General features: G+C 43.7%; 1 protein-coding gene across 1 annotated transcript in view; it reads left to right on the forward strand.

Annotated features, from left to right (window-relative positions):
- Positions 1-21381, forward strand: part of LOC126335184 (protein 5NUC-like) — a 346258-nt gene that overhangs the window by 272702 nt on the left and 52175 nt on the right. Inside the window, exon 2 of the mRNA XM_049998178.1 lies at positions 19150-19353. Coding sequence (XP_049854135.1) covers positions 19150-19353 — 204 coding nt within the window. The remainder of the gene's footprint in view (positions 1-19149; positions 19354-21381) is intronic.

Here is a 21381-nt window from a genome sequence, read left to right on the forward strand (position 1 = left end):
GCCAGGCCTCCCCGAGTGACATCGATACCTCTCCTCAGTGCAGCACTCCGTGAAGAATGGACTGCCATTCCCCAAGAAATCTTCGAGCACCTGATTGAACGTATACCCGCGAAAGTGGAAGCTGTCTTCAAGGCTAAGTGTGGGGCAATATCTTATTCAATTCCTGCATTACCGATGGAGGCTGCCACGAACTTGTAAGTAATTTTCAGACAGGTGTCCGGATACTTTTGATCACATTGTGTATGACCAAGGCTGGGATTCTAATCCAGGTCTCCTGTAGGCTAAAGGAGCTATATGGTCCCAATGATCTTCGAATTTAGGCCGAATACCAAGCGGGCTAAGGCAGGAAAGGAAATTTGGATTGAGGAGAGCGATGTACTAGGATACAGGATAGTCCCTGCAGTTGTGCAGAGCCACTGTGCCAGGATAGCGTAACAGTTAGCGCATCTGCCTAGTGAGAAGGAAACCCGGGTTCGAATTCCAGCCTTGGTACAAATTTTCGTTCGTCACTTCAGTCTGCATATATACATCATTTAGTGGTCGATTCCGCTTTACGAAGAGATGTGTGGATACTATTGATCAGGTAGCGTATGTGTCATTTGCAATTTGAAAAAATATCTGAACGAACCCAATCTGAAATTTGATTTTCACTGTTTTTCTTACATTGATTTGCGGTGTTCCCTTATTTTTCTTTGTTTTTAATTGGGGCTTAGGGCCTGATAATTACTGTGCTTTTTTCTAATAAATATCGCGAACAATAATCAATATAATCAACTCAGTCCTTCAACTCACATATGGCTCCGCTGCACAATGTTAACAGTATATGTCCATCACCCAATATAATGATTTTATTTGCATCTGCTGATCCTTTATCGTCCGCGTTAACGGTACCACCAATGTCATGAACATTTTCTTATGATTGGCACGTGTTTGGTCGCCACTTGCGTGTTTTATAAACTTTCGAGTCATCTCTTGTGCCGCTGAAATTTGCGATGTGTGTTCGTCAGCGTTTCATTCTCCCCCCCCCCCCTTTCCCCCTTTCCCCCTATCCAACAGACAGTAGCGACTTTTACGAAGCTTGCCCACTGGCACTGTCAGCTTGTCTGTTCTTCTGTTGCTTAGGCCAGTCAGTGTATCTAACAGGAGCATCAGAGCATTGTATTTACTCTCCTGTGCATTTTCTGTGTTGAGTGCAGAAAAAGATTTGTAGGGTATGATATTTACTACAAGCAATCTACACTCCTGGAAATGGAAAAAAGAACACATTGACACCGGTGTGTCAGACCCACCATACTTGCTCCGGACACTGCGAGAGGGCTGTACAAGCAATGATCACACGCACGGCACAGCGGACACACCAGGAACCGCGGTGTTGGCCGTCGAATGGCGCTAGCTGCGCAGCGTTTGTGCACCGCCGCCGTCAGTGTCAGCCAGTTTGCCGTGGCATACGGAGCTCCATCGCAGTCTTTAACACTGGTAGCATGCCGCGACAGCGTGGACGTGAACCGTATGTGCAGTTGACGGACTTTGAGCGAGGGCGTATAGTGGGCATGCGGGAGGCCGGATGGACGTACCGCCGAATTGCTCAACACGTGGGGCGTGAGGTCTCCACAGTACATCGATGTTGTCGCCAGTGGTCGGCGGAAGGTGCATGTGCCCGTCGACCTGGGACCGGACCGCAGCGACGCACGGATGCACGCCAAGACCGTAGGATCCTACGCAGTGCCGTAGGGGACCGCACCGCCACTTCCCAGCAAATTAGGGACACTGTTGCTCCTGGGGTATCGGCGAGGACCATTCGCAACCGTCTCCATGAAGCTGGGCTACGGTCCCGCACACCGTTAGGCCGTCTTCCGCTCACGCCCCAACATCGTGCAGCCCGCCTCCAGTGGTGTCGCGACAGGCGTGAATGGAGGGACGAATGGAGACGTGTCGTCTTCAGCGATGAGAGTCGCTTCTGCCTTGGTGCCAATGATGGTCGTATGCGTGTTTGGCGCCGTGCAGGTGAGCGCCAGAATCAGGACTGCATACGACCGTGGCACACAGGGCCAACACCCGGCATCATGGTGTGGGGAGCGATCTCCTACACTGGCCGTACACCTCTGGTGATCGTCGAGGGGACACTGAATAGTGCACGGTACATCCAAACCGTCATCGAACCCATCGTTCTACCATTCCTAGACCGGCAAGGGAACTTGCTGTTCCAACAGGACAATGCACGTCCGCATGTATCCCGTGCTACCCAACGTGCTCTAGAAGGTGTAAGTCAACTACCCTGGCCAGCAAGATCTCCGGATCTGTCCCCCATTGAGCATGTTTGGGACTGGATGAAGCGTCGTCTCACGCGGTCTGCACGTCCAGCACGAACGCTGGTCCAACTGAGGCGCCAGGTGGAAATGGCATGGCAAGCCGTTCCACAGGACTACATCCAGCATCTCTACGATCGTCTCCATGGGAGAATAGCAGCCTGCATTGCTGCGAAAGGTGGATATACACTGTACTAGTGCCGACATTGTGCATGCTCTGTTGCCTGTGTCTATGTGCCTGTGGTTCTGTCAGTGTGATCATGTGATGTATCTGACCCCAGGAATGTGTCAATAAAGTTTCCCCTTCCTGGGACAATGAATTCACGGTGTTCTTATTTCAATTTCCATGAGTGTACACTGGTTATGAAACCTTTAACTGAAAATGAACTCAGATTTATTTTCGTGGTGAATCTTCGAACATGGGTAACTACAGTAAGAGAAAAGCTGTTACAGATAGTATCTGTGCTTTTGTAAAGTCAGCTGACAAGCTAAGGAAGAGGTTCAGTATGACGTCGACTAAGAGATCACTGCAGACGTGGCACTCTTAGCTCAGATGCTCAGTGACAGGACAGAAGGTCAGCATTGTTTCCTCCAACGTCATGCCAGCTTTCACCTGGTGTTATTTCGAGGGGTACGAAATACTTAAATCACGACTACAGTTGAACAGTAGGCCTTAGTCTCTGGCATGATGTACACGTAACTTACTCTAATATATTATCCTGTGACTCCTGTTGCAATTTTATGTGGACAAGAGCCTCTACCTGCGCTAATTTACTAATTAGTATAATTCTGAAGTTCGATATATGCATCTGACTGCTATCTAAAGCCATGGGTTGGGACAGTTCTTGTTTTGTCAATTTTATATATGGCAAGAGTCTCTCGGTTCCATCTAATCTAATGTACCATCATGTGCTGTAACAAGGCCCATACCTTCTGAAGAAGATATATTTAGATACATCGAAAACTAGTTCAAGGGCTAATAAATCTTCGTTTTGCAACTGGTTGGCTAATCTATCAACCTCTTCATATACATGTACATGTCATCAGTAGTCTGACTGGTTGGATGCAACCCAACACGAATTCCTCGCCTGTGCCAATCTGTTCATCTCGGAGTAACCCTTGCAGTCTACATCCTCAATCATTTGCTGGATGTATTCCAGTGTCTGTCTTTCTCTACACTTTTTACCCTCTGCAGCTCCGTCTTGTACCGTGGAAGTTATTCTCTGATGTCTTAACAGATCTCCTATCATCCTGGCCCGTCTTCTTGCCAGTGTTTTCCATATATTCCTTTCCTCGTCGATTCTGCGGAGAACCTCCACATTCCATTCCAATCCACCAAATTTTCAATATTCTTTTGTAGTATCTAAAATGCTTCGATTCTCTTATGTTTCGGTTTTCCCAAAGTCCATGTTTCACGACCATACATGCTGCTCCCCAAACGCATGGACTCAGAAATTTCTTCCTCCAATTACGGCCTGTGTTTGATATTAGTAGACACCTCTTGGCCAGGAACGCGGTTTCTGCCACTGCAAGTCTGATTTTTATGTCGTTCTTGCTCCATCCGTCATGGTTTATTCTGCTGCCTAAATAGCAGAATTCCTTAATTTTATCCAATTTTGGTGTTAACTTTCTCACTGTTCTCATTTCTGCTACTTCTTATTACTTTCGTCTTTCTTCGATTTACTCTCAGTCCATATTCTGTACCCATTCAACTCTTCCTTCCTCTTCTCAGCGATCACAGGCCCTGTAGACCACACGCTGTATCAACGATCCGCTTCCACCCCCTTCCCAGTCTCTCTCCACCCTGTGGAATGCTGCGATGTCCTTCTGTATGTCATCATTCCACCTTGTACGAGGTTGGCCCAATAGTCTTGTTGCCTGGAGAGTTCCTTCAAATGCTTTCTGGGTGATTCTAAATTTCAAAGTTCTTTCGAATTCTTCATACGCCATTCTCCAACACAGGTTTGCAGATTTTTCTCATTGCTTTTCTTTCGAAAACATTCAGTTTTTCTTTCATTCTTTGTAACTGTCCAGCTTTCTGAACCGTACAGTGCTATGTGGCAGATGGTAGTGTTGTATATCTTCATCTTTGTGTTGATTGACAAAGCTTTTACTTTTGAATGGGTTGCTTAGTGAGTACAGAAATCTTGACCCTGAGGCTATTCTTTCGTTTATATCTATTGTTATAATATTTTTACTGTTGAAACGTGATCCAAGGTATTTAAACTGAAGACATTTTCTGAATTTAGAATTTTGGTCAATTTTGAATTAAGGATCTGGGTTTATAACTCGACGTATTTCCATATGCGTTTAAATCGGAGACCATTGTATAGATATAAATTACTCTCCCGAACCACTTTCTCTAATGCAAGGTTGAAGAGGACACATGAAAGAGCGTCTCCTTGTCATAAGCCTGTTTTAATTGGAATGGTGGGGTATATGGATCCTCTGAACTTCACTTCTGCCTGGGAGCCATCCATGCACAGTTGTATCATCCTAATGATTTTACTGGGTATTCTATGGATGCTATGGATGCTGTCATGGGCTCGCTGGAAGTCATTGAAGAGACGGTGGATGTTTTTGTTAAATTCCCAGTATTTCTCAAAGATCTGCCGTATAGTAAATAAATTATCAGTTGTGGAACGATTTATTCGAAATCCAGCCTGATAATCTTGAATAATGTTTTCTGCGTAAGGTTTAAGTTTTTCCAGAATTTCAACAAATACTGTAATTCTTCTTCACTTTCACTGATAATAACAATATCATCAGCGAAACTTGTCACTCATATCCTTTCATCTTGAGTTTCGCTCCCACGCTTGAACCTTTCTTTTATTTCCGTCATTGCTTCTTTGAACAGTATGGGTGAAAGACTACATCTATGACTTACACTCTTTTTAAACCGATTACTTTGTTCTTAGTCTTCCACTCGTGCTTCTTGTACATGTTGTATATCACCTGCCTTTCCCCATACCTTACTCTTACTTTTCTCAGAATTTCGAACATCTTGCACCATTTCACACTGTCGAACGCTTTTTCTGGGTCGACAAATCCTACTTACGTGTCTTAATTTTTCTTCAGTCTTGCTTCTTTTATCAACCACAACGTCAGAACTGTCTCTCTGGTTCCTTCACCTTCCCTAAAGAAACACAAAACATGTGTACTTATCATGTAAACTGACTCGAAGGGGGAGGAAGGGGGGGGGGGGGAAATCGGCGGTGGTCACGAACCATCCAGACATTTACGTGGAGAGAATCTTGGAAAGATAACACAGGATGCATGGACGGAGATTCGAACTATGCTGCAGCAGAAAACCATGACACTGCCTTGAAACAACTCTCCGCGTGTCTCCGTAAACGCATCGCATCTTCTGGAAGCAAACGAAATCAAACACTATCTAAGAAAAAAAAAACTACGTCAAATTTTCAGCATTTCAACTCTACACAAAAGCAAAACGCTCAGGGTCTAAGTTAGTATCTACATAGGTTACGACCAAATTGGCGCAATTTGGGATAGAGGTCTAAAAATGACTACGTTACGTGTTTGTGACGGCCGACGCTGCAACCCTTTGTTAAGTCCTGAGCTAAGAGGAAGCTAATATGAATTTCATAAACTCTGGGACATTATCGCAGAGTTAAATATTCATAGCATCTACCCGTTTTTAAAGAATTTACGTGGTTTCACGGAAGAGGTCGCCCTGCTTATTAATAAGCGGGTTACAAGGGAGCTATTATAAGGGAGAGAGGCCAGACGCTATTGTTCTTTTTTTATCTCTTATGACTCCGACATCTCTTCTGAGAGAGCGAGTCTTTCGAGACAAAATATTACATCAGTTTCGACAAGGAAACGGCAGAAATCGCACGGAGGATGGATAAAATAATAGGAACATGTTGTTCCTCTTTGAACGTTTTATCTTCCAGATGGTGCAAGTGAAAGACTACCCATTTTTGCTATCACTATGTTTTCGAATACAATGCACTAAATTCCATGCTGTCCATTTTATTCTAGCAACTTCTCCTATATAATTTATCCCCAGTATCCAGAGGTGCTATGTTTAAAGATATGAGGGCCGTCTTCACTTAAAAGTTTTTACAAAAGCAAATGAAAGAAATACATTATGTGGTACAAATCATTCATTGTTGTTCAAAATATTGCCTTTAAAATTAATGAACTTTTGTGTGCTTTAAAAAAAAATCTGAAACATTTTTTCCACTCCGATGTTGGTACTTCAAAAACATGTTTTTGCAAGGATTCAACAGCTCCGTGAGGTGATGAGAATCGCTATCTGCAAATTTTTCTTTGGTGCAAGGAGCAGAAAGAAGATAAATCAGGTAATACGGATAATGAGACATTAGTTCTTTGATTCATTCCGTGGAATAATAACACTGCACAACACACTTTTATCCTCTACATGAAAATAGGCGAGTATAATTAATTTTCTTTTGCTGAATTCAGATTTGATTTCGGTTTTTCTCCGTCACATACTGTTCCTTCTGAAAATCAAATTTTTCTTCCTTAGTGAAACACGCTTTAATTAAACTGAAGTTAATTTAAATTCACGTGCAGAAAGGAAACTTTCTTCCCGATGTGTAGTTTGATCTCTATGTTCTGTCTTAACAGAAGTTGCAATTCTGACTTGTGCTGCCACCTACTGAGTTTTCCAAAGACCTTGTAAAAAAATAACTGGACTCACTGATGGTGTTGCAGACTCGGGATTATTTGAACCTTCGGCTGGACGCCATTATAATGGTTGTAGTCTGATGTGTTGTGTAGTATTGTTGTTTATGAAGACCCTGATTTAACGTTGTATATTTGTTGGGGCGTACAGACAGTATTTGTTACTCGTAATTCTACTGTCTGCACGTTCCAATCAAAAAATGTACAAGGTTGAAGAGTTGTGCAGCGATTAATTGTACAAATAAATTCGAGAAAGGAACGAATATTACACTTCACAGGTATGTGGATATTTTAAGTTGTTTTGTATGTCAGGGCATTTGCTAAATAAATGTTTTTGTGACACGGTATTAGCATAATGTCTGTGCATCTATTTGCAGGTTTCCTTTCTGAAAACCACAGCTGTTACAAAAATGGTTACACGCTGTCAGGAGGCAAGATTTCCGCCCGACAGAATATCATTTTATATGTTCTGATCATTTTGAAGAAAGTGATCGGTACTGTTTTCATGGTCTAGGTTAGGTTGAAACTTGATAATTTGGTCGTAAGTTGCTAAAGCACTATGCCATATATAACGCACTTCTCGTCATAAAATCAAAAGCAAGGTAGAGTCAGAAAATATATATTAATATAATGGGCAAATCTTCGAGTATTTTGATGCATTTTGCGTACATCTATCGTAAATGAACTACGAAAAATGCTAGGGGTCCAGTACATAGCTTTTAGCTACGGCAGATTCAATGTAGTACGTAAGATAAATTCATTAACAGTGACTAGTTGCTGTTTGTTCATAAATTAAAAAGTATATTGTAGTAACGTATTTAAATGAGGCATTGTGTTTGTGACCTAACTCAAGGGAAGGCGATGTATAAACATTCGAACTCCGCGCGTCAGTTTCCCACTCAAACGGCCGCCGCCCAGCTATTCAACTTGTCCGCTCTTTACAGTCGACCACTCGTGCGGTTGTGGAGGCCTGGAGTTTTCAGATAATTTAGTACAACTAAATTCTGCCTTGTGCTGCCACCTAGTGAGTTTTCAGACAATTTAGAAGAATGAGTGCTGGTACAACACTGTAATGGAAGTTACTACTGCACTGTGTGTTGTGCTTGCGTGAAGTTTGTGATGTTCTATTATAGTCTGTCAGAAACTTCATTAAAAAGTACCTAGACAATGTATAAATACAGTATATCTTGTTACGTATGTGGGGAACATACAGTGAAAAGCCGAAGAGAACCATGACTAGGCTTATACTTCTTCTATTTGTTGTGACACATATGCAAGTAACTTATGTTAATTGGCTGCAGGGTTCTTGAGCATCAGTGACATTTGTGGTGCCAATGGTGTGGCGCGAACGGAAGGATCATGCCACTGATTGTAATTTTTCTTGACCAAAAGGTGTTCTATAAAATTAAAACATGCTATTCAACTTCTAAATTTCCCCTCAGCCAGGTGGCCAGTTCCTCCTAAGCCACTAAGTGACTTGACCGTTTACGAACAACGTATAGAGGTGCTATCCGACAGCAGTGGAAATGGGCGTTTGGAGTCATTGGCCGGGAGGCCCCTTACGGGGCAGGTCTGGCCGTCTTGGTGCAGATCTTTTTAAATTCGACGCCACATTGGGCGACCCGCAGCGGATGGGGATGAAATGATGATGAAGACAACACAACACCCAGTCCCTGAGCGGAGAAAACCCCGACCCAGCCGGGTTGGTTCAAATGGCTCTGAGCACTATGGGACTCAACTGCTGTGGTCATCAGTCCCCTAGAACTTAGAACTACTTAATCCTAACTAACCTAAGGACATCACACACATCAATGCCCGAGGCAGGATTCGAAGCTGCGACCGTAGCAGTCGCACGGTTCCGGACTGCGCGCCTAGAACCGCGAGACAACCGCGGCCGGCCGACCCGGGCCCCTTAGGACGACAGTCCGTCACGCTGATCATTTAGCTATCGGGGCGCAGTGGGAACGAAAGAGCGTCAGCAACCAGCACAGCATGTGTTGGTCCGGATTCGGAGTATTTGCCACAACAATCAACATCACCTCATCGCTTTCCACACTAAGAACTTAAATGACCTCTGTAGGGATTTGAATCTGTCAGAGGCACAATCTGCAATGTTGCGTTGTTTGCTTCGTGATTGCAAGAATGGTGTTAAAGTGGCTCCATGTAGGAGGCACCAAAGTGGGTTCGAAACCTTTTTCTGTTCCTCCAACGAGTTTGTATACTTTAATGACATCAATGGGTTGTTTGGAGCATTGTGCTTTGTTCACAACCCTGAGGAATGAAGGCTTTTTTGATTCCTCGAAATCAAGTTTAAAGGCAGTTCCCCTTCATGAAATAATAAATATTCCTCAATTCCAGTCGGATACCCCGTTAACAAGGAAGTGCCATATGTAAGTGAAATTACATTTCCTTGACTGCCATCTTGACTTTTTCCCTCAGAACTTGATGGGTACAAGTAGTGAACACAGGGAACGTTTTCACCAGGACACTGTAGTAATGGAAAAGTGGTTTTTGGGGTGGTGGAACTGCAGCATGTTTGCAGAATATTGTTGGCCTTACAGACACTGCAGAACATGAATACAAAAGAAAACGAACAAAAATGTCCTAAACTGATTCTTGGTTGAAATATTTGTCTTTATAAGATTTCAAAATTCTGTATTTTTATGAATAATAAACCTCTACCTGCGGAAAACGGTATTTTTATATCCTTGTTCCCCATAACCATGACAAGTGTAAAATCATAACTTTGTCCAGAAGTCAGACGTAAAGTTGAAATGTGTTGTACAATTTAATCAGCGTGTTCATGTACTATGTGACAGTTGCTGTTATCATGAAGAAGAATAGTGCGTCGTTTCTGGCTGTTTCTCCTGGTTCCATAGGTGACTTGCCGAAAACAAATTGTTGTACAATTTTCAGTTTTAACTGTTCCTGTTGCAACAACTGTCCACAGTAAGAGCAGCCCTTAGCGGCTCGCCATCTGACAAGTGTTTATGAATTCGCCTTTCCGGCTGAGATCTTTTTTTGATACGTGGCTTGTAAGTACTGCATCTTTTCGAGTCAGTACAAACTTTAATTTTATTAATGTACTATATACCTAATGTTTTAGTACAGTTAGTCTAATGCTGAAGACGGCGCTCATAGTAGCGTCGAAACCAGGTCAATTTTGACTTAATATTTGTGACCGAGGGCTTATTTGTTACGATATAAATCTGTAAGAACTGTCGAAAATTGCTGTCTGTCCCCTGATATTAGCGCCAATTTGCTTTTTTCTCACTACTTGCAAAGATTATTTCGGTGCTTGGCATTATATCGGAAAAAACACACTGTTACTGGTGGTTTCGCTCAAGCTTGTTAGACACCAGTTTTAGCAACCCAATGAGTTTGTGAGTTTTTGTTCAATCCTACCAGTAAGCATTGCCAGTGACGTACTTTGCTCGACAAATATATTGTTGTATCTCTAAAGTTGAAAACACTTCTTATTTCAAATCTGTAGCTGAGTATTGCTCTTGCTCTGGAAGACTTGTCAAGTTGGACTAACAAAAGGTACAGAGAAGATTCAGAGAATAAAGACGCCATTCGTCGCGGATTTTAATTTAGTCAGCGCGAAAGCGTCACACATATATGTTCAACAGGTTTCAGTATGAGATGCTACACGAGAGGAGTTGTTCATTACGGAACGTGTTACTTTTAAAATTATAACTGTTGTCCCAATATGAATTCATTACATGCCTCAGCCAACATGTTACGTAAGTCCTAGACGGTAAAAGTCCAGACGGTAAACGTTATCGTACGAGAGAAAACGTTCAACATATGGGACATTGTAGACAAATCTACGGGCCTAATTGGGACCTGGCGCTAACGGCCTCTTTGTTTTTCGGGTTAATGGAAACACGCGTCCGTCCGAAAGCTCTCTAGCGCAGTAAAGGGTGTGGCCACCAAACAACCACACCCTGCTGTAGACCATGACGTAATAGCCCTGTTCGCCGTCGCTGAGCGCTGAGTAGCGGAGTAACTCACAGACGCTGACGTACTACGCCTATCTGATGGCTAACAGGGCGGGTCTGGTTTACACCTCTCCTCACATATTTATAACTCACCAGCGTCCGAGGCCGCATGTCGAACACGACTGTTATGCGAGGGTAGTTTGATAAGTCTGGTAAATTTCCATGAAGTAACGGAAAAATTTTGTAGTGCCTTCACGGTTAGAGGCTTCATTATTCTAAGGATCGTACAAAGAATTTCAACAATGTGCAGCAACCAGTTCATTGTTGACAGGCGTCTGAACTGGTCAGTGTATCGACTACGATTGAAGAGCGGTTGGACTGCCGCACAGATCAAAACACAATTGGATGAAGGTCACACAGACTGTCATTGAACACCATTTACTTTTGAATTAATGAACTTAAACATGGTTGGACAGGCACGGGATACGAAGCACGCTCCGGCCATCCAATTGAGGTCACCACAAAGGAAACCATTGGCAATCGCCGAATAAAAATTCGTGAGATTGATGAGGTTGTAGGCATCTCAACTGAGCGAGCTTGACGATGCAGAAGCTGTTGTTCAAGGTGGGTTCCGCGATTTCTCACAGTCGGCCAAAAGCTCCTCCAACACAACTTTTCAACACAATATCTGGTGATGGTTAATTGCAATCCGCCAAACTTTTACGCCGATATGTGACTGTTCATGAAACCTAGGTCCATCATTACACACTAGAGTCAAAACGCCAACCAAAACAATGGGCAAAGGCTGGTGAAAGTGCACTGGAAAAAGCAAAAATTTTGTCAGCTGGTAAGGTGATGGGCACTGTTTTTTGGGATTTCCAACAAGTAATCCTCATAGACTACTTGGAAAGTCAGAACCATAACTAACTCCTATTAAGCTTCATTGTTGAATTTTGCTTTATCTGAAAAAAAAAGGCCAAAGTATTTACACAAAAAAGTGCTCTTTCACCAGGATAACGCACCATCCCACACATCAGCAATAGCAATGGCGAAAGTGCATGAACTGGGCTTTGAATTGGTTCCTCATCCACCGTATTCACCAGACTTAACCCCCAAGTGACTTCTTCCTGTTCCCTGACTTGAAAGTTTCATCGAATGAGGAGGTAATAGCTGCAGTCAATGAGTATTTTGAAGAGTTCGACAAAACCAATTTTTCTGATGGTGTAAACTAGCGGGAGAATCGCTGGACCAAATGCACTGATGAGCCATAACATTATGACCACCTGCTTAATAGTTTGCTTGTCCTTCTTTGGAACGAGCTACATCACTGATTCTGCGTATCAGGGATCCGACAGTTTGTTGGTATGTTTGTGGAGGTATGTTGCATTAGATGTCTACGCGCAGGTCATGTAATTCGCGTAAATACCGGACCGCTGATTTGCGTACGCGGCGATAGCGCCCGATAGCGACCCAGTTGGATTCCAAAGGATTTACATCAGGCGAATCTGATCGCCGAGGCATCACCGTGGGTTCACTAAAATGCTCCGCAAACCACTGTGGCACGGTTCTGGCTCCGAGACACGCAATTATACTGCTGAAAGATGATATCGCCGTCGAGGAAGGCATCCAGCATGAAGGGATGCAGGTGGTTCGCAGCTGTCAGCGTGTCTTCGATGACTACTACAGTTCCCATGCAAGGGAAGGAGATTGTCTCTCATAGCATAACACTGCACACACCACCCTGTGTCCGTGGCGTGATGTACGTTTAGAACCGACATTCACCTCGATGACAGTGCTTGTGGAGACGACCGTTAACTTAGTGTAGCAAAAAAGCAATACATCCGAAGAGCCAACTCGTTCTCACTGATCGGCGGTCGTAACTGACGACCTGACCTACTTTACCGAGCAGACAAGCCTCCGAACCTCACGTTTTGTCAAAAGTCGTGGACGTCCAACCACTTAGCACCTAGTCCTAGTTTCACTGTCCTTCTAGCTGTTTCCATAGATGCTTACGACAGTAGCACGTGAACATTCGAGCAGCCTTGTTGGTTTCAAGATACTCGTTCACAGGCTCTGCGTAATAATAACCTGTTCTTTTCAAAGCGGCTTATCTCAAGTGATTTCCTCGTTTGCAGTTCATATCTTCGCTAGGGTGACCCCCTTTCGGTGTCTGCTCCGCTTACATACTTTGGTTACCGCCTCACGTGCCCGCAAAGCCACTAGGCAGCAACCAGCGTCGCTGTGGCCAGTGGTCATAATGTTTTGACTTACCAGTTTATAGCCCTCAAAGAAGACTATTTCGAGAAGTAATATGAAATTTTTATAAAAGATTTCTTGTTGCTTTTTCACCAGACTTATCAAACAATCCCCTGCTTTATTTTTTTTCAATATAATGCTATCCAAAAACATTGCATCATTGTCATGCTTGGCTGTACAAGTGACTGGCATTTCAACACAACTGTACGAAGCACTAAGGCCATCTACATTCCGTATACAGCGGAAGATTATGCAGCGGATTTGCCATTCAGAAACCACCTTTCAGTTTCCTTTGTTTGTGAGAAGATCGTGTTATGTTTTCTCTACGAAGTGGAAAAGCCTACCAGCACATATCAGAATCCGAAGTGACAACATCGTGGCCTACCTCGACAGCGATCCATCGTTTGGCTGTGTTGCTGCTACTGTTGATCGGGAACCCACTACTGTCTTACGAATATGGAATCGATGATTCCAGAAGGGTCATACTCAACGTCATGTAGGATCTCAGTGGCTCGAGGCGATTAGCGTTCGAGAGCACAGACATTGTCCGCTCGGCTCTGCAGCTCGCTTTGGTTGGGATCCCACAACTATCATTCATATATGGGACTGATGGTTCCAGAAGGGTCATACTCAACCCTATGCAGGATTTCAACGGCCCCAAGCGATTAGCGCCGAAGAAGACAGGCATTGTCCACTTGGCCATGGAGGATCATACAGCCACGTAATTGACTAGAGTCAGGATGTGGAATCTGCAAGGACAAAGCGGCAGCGCCTGAATAACCGCAGACTGTCAGCACGGCAGCAAAGATAGGCGTCTAGACAAATCTAGCACGCAGTAAAATTAAGTTGTATGGCACAAATGGCTGGAAGACCCCAAAGAGCAGTTTCAGCCGCCTGAATTGAAAAGGTGTTTTCTATCCTCCGCATCGCTCAATTTTCCTTTGTTAAGTATAAGCGTTATGTGTTGTCTTAAGTGTAACGGTTAAGTGTAGATAACTGCAGTGGATATGTGTGTAGCTTGATGTCACTTGTGATTTGGATGATGATGATAATGATGAGAGAAGGGAGAAGTTGAAATTCGGTGGCTGAGTTTCTCAAATAGCACTAAGGTGGCCACTGAGCTTAACATCCCCTCCGGAGCGTAGATCACTGTTAGCAGAGTCGCGTGCCTTTATTTCATGAGATACTGTGGAGGGATTTGGAATTCAATCCAGGACATTGGCGTCAACACTGGTGATCAGGGACTTGGCGACACGACGACTCCTGTCCCCTCTGGCGTGATAGCAAAGGGAAAATTATCAACACCGCGTGGCGTACACGGACTGCCATCCATCCAAGCACTAGCCATACCCAACTGTGCTTGGCGTTGGTGAACTGGGAGGCCGTTTGTGGTGCATCGTAGAAATGGGCCAAATGGTTAATTCGAAGTATCAGTTATCAAGGTTGCGGTTTTATTTATACCAGATACTTTTCCAGTTATTTATTGCTGCCAGTTATTTTTACTACCGAATTTCCCAGACGAGGGTACCATTAAATCTGAGCGCACGTGAAACGCAAGCTGGTAGATTTCTCTCAGCTTGTATACATGGTAACTTGAAGTAATTGATCTCCAATGTATTTCTTATGGGAATGGCTTCAGTTTCGTCGCTTATTCTCTAGTTAAAGCCTGGTCTTTTAAGGTAGCCAACTAGCAGTGCCTCATCGCGCGCCAACCAAGTTGCGTGACGTCACAGTCCATTTTAAAACATTTTTGTTAATTATCGTCTTTCATTTTTGTTTTATTTAGTCCTATAGTTAAATCTGTGACACGTACGTTGAGATATTTAACTTTCTTTAATTTGATTTGGTATCTGAGTATATTGATTCTGGGGCGAGGTTCGATGCTAATAGCTAATGCGTATAGGCTATTGGCAACTGCATGTATGGCGGTATGTGGATCACGTTAAGTGCAATAACAAACGAGTTGTTTGTAAACTCCCCCCTGACAGTTGGGAGTTTATTTCCGTAGAAGTTTGAAACTACTTGTCTCACTGGGGTATATGTCTTCTCTAAAAAAAATCATCATCTGCTACAACCTACTGGAACAGAACAAAATTCAACCAACTCCTAGAGAACAAGAACCATGCATGAACAATATAACTGCCACAGAAAAACAGTTACACTCATCTACTGGCGATTATTTCCATAAATGCGCGAACTCCTTATGGTCACTCTGAACAGTCAGACAGCAATTCTATAAATAGGTGGTGTGCAGTCTCACAGATATTTCCACGAGCTATAGAATAGCTTGAAGGAGGATCCACTCCACTGCTCTGTTCAGTTATCCGTGGTCGGATCTCAGATGACATGAGAACGTAGTACACATTGCAGTAAACAGATAGCGCCACATGCTGTGACTGTTATGTCATTAAGTGGTACCTACTATTTCATAATGTTGTGCAATACGTTGCCAGGCCAGTGTGTGTGTGTGTGTGTGTGTGTGTGTGTGTGTGTGTGTGAGAGAGAGAGAGAGAGAGAGAGAGAGGGGGGGGGGGGGGGATGGATTGGTTGGTTGGGTTGTCTGGGGGAGGAGATCAGACAGCGAGGTCATCGGTTTCATCGGATTAGGGAAGGATGGGGAAGGAAGTCGGCCGTGCCCTTTCAAAGAAACCATCACGGCATTTGCCTGGAGCTATTAAGGGAATCACGGAAAACCTGAATCAGGATGGCCGGACGCGGGATTGAACCGTCGTCCTCCCGAATACGAGTCCAGTGTGTTCGCCACTACACCACTTCTCTCGGTTGTGTGTGTGTGTGTGTGTGTGTGTGTGTGTGTGTGTGTGTGTGTGAGAGAGAGAGAGAGAGAGAGAGAGAGAGACAGACAGAGACAGAGACAGAGAGAGAGAGAGAGAGAGAAAGGGAGGGTAGATTGCGTAGGTGACGCAGCACTTCCAGTGTGGCGCCTTGGTGAAATGGCATTGCATCACCCATGTAAAAGAATGTCATTGATGGAGTTGCGTTTTGCTGCAATGTATGTAGTCAGACAAAATTTCTGCGGCGCTTATTGCCCACAAAACACGGAAGCAGTTCCCTAATCTGTGTCACAGAGCTGGATGGGCAGTGAGGTGAAGGAGGCCGCCGGGAGCAGTCGTGTGTCGGTCGTATCTCCCACTCATTACGTTAATCATAACATTTCTAATTAAAGATATAATCATTATCTGTAGTTTCCAAAATCAACATGTAGACAGTGGTTTCTCTGTAATTACGCTTACTCCATGCTCCATGAGTGTAAGATTGTGGATGTAAAGTGATCTCTTGATATTCTGCCTACAGAGCAGACTGGATGTAACTGTGTATAGTGCAGTGTATGTGACGGCACCACTGGATAAATGGAATTACATGACAACCCTATTTAAATCGTGTATGCTCTTTGCTGACCAAACAGTAGCAGAGAATTTCTTTTACAATTCACCACTGCAGCTATAACTCAGCACAAATAACCAGTGAATCCACGACAAGCACTTTCACTGCAGTCAAAGAGACATCATCTCAAAGAAGTAGCTTAGTGGGTTTCAGACCAACAACCGCGAAATGCGATGGACTTACGTATCCCCAACACCGACGTCGCTGAGTACAGTTGTTGTAGCACAAACAGAGATCGATACTGGTCCTGCCAACCCGATGGGAGGATTGTAGCACTATTGGCAGTTATTAAAACAACTGCTAGTGACAAATGAGCGATTAATTCAGTAACTGCTACTTTTCAGTAACCGATTATTTCTATCAGTGAAACTATTTTTTGCCACCTCTAATGCGCCCAGCGACAACACAGGATGTTGCAGAGGCACATCTTTGCTGACCAGTCTTGAAATTATGTACAGCATCGAGATGCACATATCCATGAGTAGATGCTCCAAGGAGAACTCTGTTCTTCTTTACCTCCTCTACACTGCCAATTCATCCAAACTACCCTCACCAGTCCACCTCCCTCAGTTCGCTAATAATACTGCCCTCCTTGCTCCCTGTTCCACACTACAGAAATACAAACCTTCCCTCCAAATCCACCTCAATCAGTTTACCTCTTGGTGTAACCAATGGCTCCTCGAGATCAACCCTTCCAAAACCCAGGGACTAATTGTCGAATCCACCACCTGTACCCTCCATCTCTGTGACTTCTACCTTATGATCTTTAGCGGTCCTAGCCAGCTAACTAATACACTAAAATATCTTGGACTAACTATCGACCGGCAATTAATGTGGAAACCTCAGCTACTAATCACCCAAAAGAAAGACCATGATAGACTAAAACTACTAAAACTATTAACCAGCCAAACTTGGGGTTGCACCCCTTCACTGTCCTCCACACCTACAAAACATTGATCTGATCTGTTCTTTGCTATGTGACTGTTGCATGGATCTTTCCCCCCCCCCCCCCCCTCTCCTCATTTCTCTATGCCGCCTCAGATACCAGAATGCCGTGCACTCTGCCTGACTTTCTGCAAACTTAGTTCGAATAATCATATAGTTTGTCCTCCACTTTCCAATCCCCGTATGCTGCAGCACCTCTACCACCACATCCAACTGGCCCTACACCTTGACACCTTCCACATACTTTCCCAAAGAAATTTCAACCGACTCTCCCTTCCACATGATGAACTCTGGCCCAAAATTTACTCATTCTACCAACTTTAAATCCACCCCACACATTCCATCTCATGAGAGATCCCTCTCCGTTTGCTCCCCATATTTCCCTACCCCTTTTTCCCCTTCCTCTCTCCATATTTCCCTAACCCCCCTTTCCCCCTTCAAATTTTGGCCTCACCAGTACCTTCATCCCCTCTCCCCTATTCTTGTTTCCTAACAGCCCCTCAAACCCCATCAATACCATGCACCAGTCCTCCGTCCTTACCTCTTTCTCGCCAAACTGCCAAACCTTATTCCCTTCATCATAGGCTCCCAATCCCTTCCAGTTTTAGTGACAGTGAAGTGCGTCTTTCTTAAGATAAGTGTTTTTAAACCACATTTGAAAACAAACAATCCTGTTGGAAGAACATCCGCAACTGAACATATTAGCAGAGATTGAAAATACCGCTTCAGTTGTAAATTTCTTTATTTTGACACGACCGGTTTCGGAATGTTATAAGCACATCTACAGGTGTCGTAGCTGTGCTGTGGTCACCGAGCGCCGCGTGTACCAGGAGCGGTGTGTTGCCTACGAGCTCATAGGCAGTCCGCTTAAAAAAAGTCCACGAGTGCGGTTACGACGTCAATGCTTTATAAATTGTGCCGAGTAAGGAGTTACAAATTTCCTAGTATGCTGAAGTCTGCGGATTTTGATTCCTGCTTTCGTGTCTTCTGAATATTCGTCATGTTGTTTGCTTTATTTTCGTGACACATTGAAAAGGTTGCATAAGGCCCTGGTATTTTTGCTATTAGTGTTCTCATGCAAGAGAGTCGAAATGTCTGAAAATAAAAAGGTATTTACGGTTTACAGAGAAGAAACGTTCACTATGCACAAATAGGAACGTAATGCAAATGATTCCAACAGTGAAAAAGACAGAATTATTTGACAAGAAAATTAATTTGTCATGTTGTTTGGCACTTGGCAATAAAACAAGACGCAAACAGGAGTTATTTGCTCCGTTCCTGGAAATCCGAATAGGGAGCTAGTTTGAAATTATCAGTCTCTTTTCGTCATGATGATCTCTCCATTGGCAAAAGATTCCATACTATCTTATGCTGTAGCCGAATCTGTCTGTTACATCGCATCAGAAACAACTTTTATAACGTGGAAATTTGTGTTACGATTAACACAGAGCCTTCTGAATGAAACAATTGATTAGATGTGGATCGAGGTCTGCAATCGACCTTAGCCTGACATAGAAAAAGAAAAAAAAAATTACCAAATTATACCAAATAGTGATGTGCAGAATGTTGGTACTGATGTAGGAAGCGGGCAGCCTGAGTAAGATCGTGTTTGCATGTTGCAGTCACTGGGGAACCACGAGTTCGACAACGGCGTGGCCGGGTTGGTGCCCTTCCTGGAGAACGCCAGCTTCCCCGTGGTCGCCGCCAACCTGGACACCAGCGAGGAACCGGAGCTGGCCGCTTCTCCCCTCGTCAAGTCGGTCGTGCTCCACCTGCCAGGCGGTCCCGACGTCGGCATCATCGGCTACCTCACACCAGAGACCAAGGTACTACTCTCGTGGCATGTTCATCAACGCTTTGATCGACACGGAATACATGGTTACGTGCTAAAATGAATTACACCAGCTGTACCTGGAAATTGTGGCACTCATGCAGTTTAGGGGGTCCATCGCTCATCACGAGAAAAGTAGCCATTTTTGAAGGAAACGCGTATTTCTGAGGATATAAGCATATATATGCACGGACTACTAAAAAAGTACTTATTTTCATACGGATGCAAAAAAAAAAAATCAATTAACTGTCTGCTTTCACCAACTTATTCGCCGCGCGGGATTAGCCGAGCGGTCTCAGGCGCTGCAACCATGGACTGTGCGGCTGGTCCGGCGGAGGTTCAAATCCTCCCTCTGGCATGGGTGTGTGTGTTTGTCCTTAGGATAATTTAGGTTAAGTAGTGCGTAAGCTTAGGGATTGATGGGCTTAGCACTTAAGTCCCATAAGATTTCACACACATTTGAACAATTTGAACCAACTTATTCATGTTGCTATCCCAATATGCTGCAGACACTTTAATACATTTCTTCACAGAGTTCCTTATCCATAGGTAATGCTTACAGTTTCATACATCCTAACCATGATAGCTATTGTTGGCTTTGCATATTGCTGCGTATGGGATATGTCCCAGTTGCTCACAGTTATGTATCTTCATCAGTGCGCCAAACAACCAAATTTTTCTGTTGAGGCTGTCTGTTTTGAAGTATCGTATATTACTGTGTGTGCCAAAATGGCGAGAAATTTTCCAGATTTGAGTGACTTTGTAATGGAAGATTTATACCATGTTACGGAGAACACCCAAAGTTCTATACAATGGGTTAGGCAACAAGGTCTTTTGAAGAACGATATGGTGTGTGAAAATGGGAATTGTGTTGGATACAACGAGATGAAGCTGGAGAAAACTACAGGGAAAGATCGCGAAATTTGGCGCTGCTCCGTTGGCAGGGACTGTAGAAAGAAATGTTCAATCAGGAAAATGTCATTTTTTTTCTTGGCAGTCATTTAGACATTTCTAAAATTCTGCGACTGTCTTACATGTGGGCTTTCGAACTCAATAAGCAAAAGTTTTTAATGAGGGAGCTTAAAATTGGCTGTGAGCACACTGTGGTCGATTGGTGCCAATTTTGTAGGGATATCTGCCATGAATATTTCTTAATTGAGCCAATAGTTTTGGGCGGCCCTGGCCATACTGTTGAAATAGACGAGAGCTGCTTCGTCAGGAGAAAGTACCATCGATGTCATGCGGTGCGGAAGCAATGGGTCTTTGGTGGTTAGGACGTTGAGACAAAGCAAAGCTTTATGGTTGTGCCAAGACGGGATGCTACCCATTTGCTGCCAATTTTGCAACAATATGTTTTGCCTGGAACTATAGTAGTTCCTAATTTGTGACAAGTTTACAACACCATAGGTAATTTGGGCTACAATCATCTGAGTGTTAATCATTCGCTTTATTTTGTCTATCCCTTCACAAACGCAACCACAAATCACGTCGAGTCAGTCTGGCAAAAAGCTAAAGAAAAAAAATAAAAGGCGTTTCGGAACTCACCATGCTATGCTGAATAACTACCTGGCGGAATTTCTCTGGCGTCAACGTGTTGGGGAAAATCTATTCCACAATTTCATTGAGTATGCCGGCCAGTGTGGCCGAGCGGTTCTAGGCGCTTCAGTCTGGAACCGCGCTACCACTACGGTCGTAGGTTCGAATCCTGCCTCGGGCTTGATGTGTGTGATGCCCTTAGGTTAGGTAGGTTTAAGTAATTCTAAGTTCTAGGGTACTGATGACCTCAGATGTTAAGTCCCATAGTGCTCAGAGCCATTTGAATTTCATTGAGTATGTTCGAAAAATCGGTCCTAATGCTGCAAATTAACTTGAAGTAGCTGTTTTTATCTAATCTGTGATTCAAGACTTAGTGTATATCTGTGCAAAATAAACAAATATGATTTTTTGAGAAAATTTTCTTATTAGTTCCATATTTTTTACAAAAAAAAAGTTTTTGAAATTCCGTGCATACATAAGCAATACA

The sequence above is a fragment of the Schistocerca gregaria genome, chromosome 2, assembly GCF_023897955.1.
Source record: "Schistocerca gregaria isolate iqSchGreg1 chromosome 2, iqSchGreg1.2, whole genome shotgun sequence".
Lineage (NCBI taxonomy): Eukaryota > Metazoa > Arthropoda > Insecta > Orthoptera > Acrididae > Schistocerca > Schistocerca gregaria.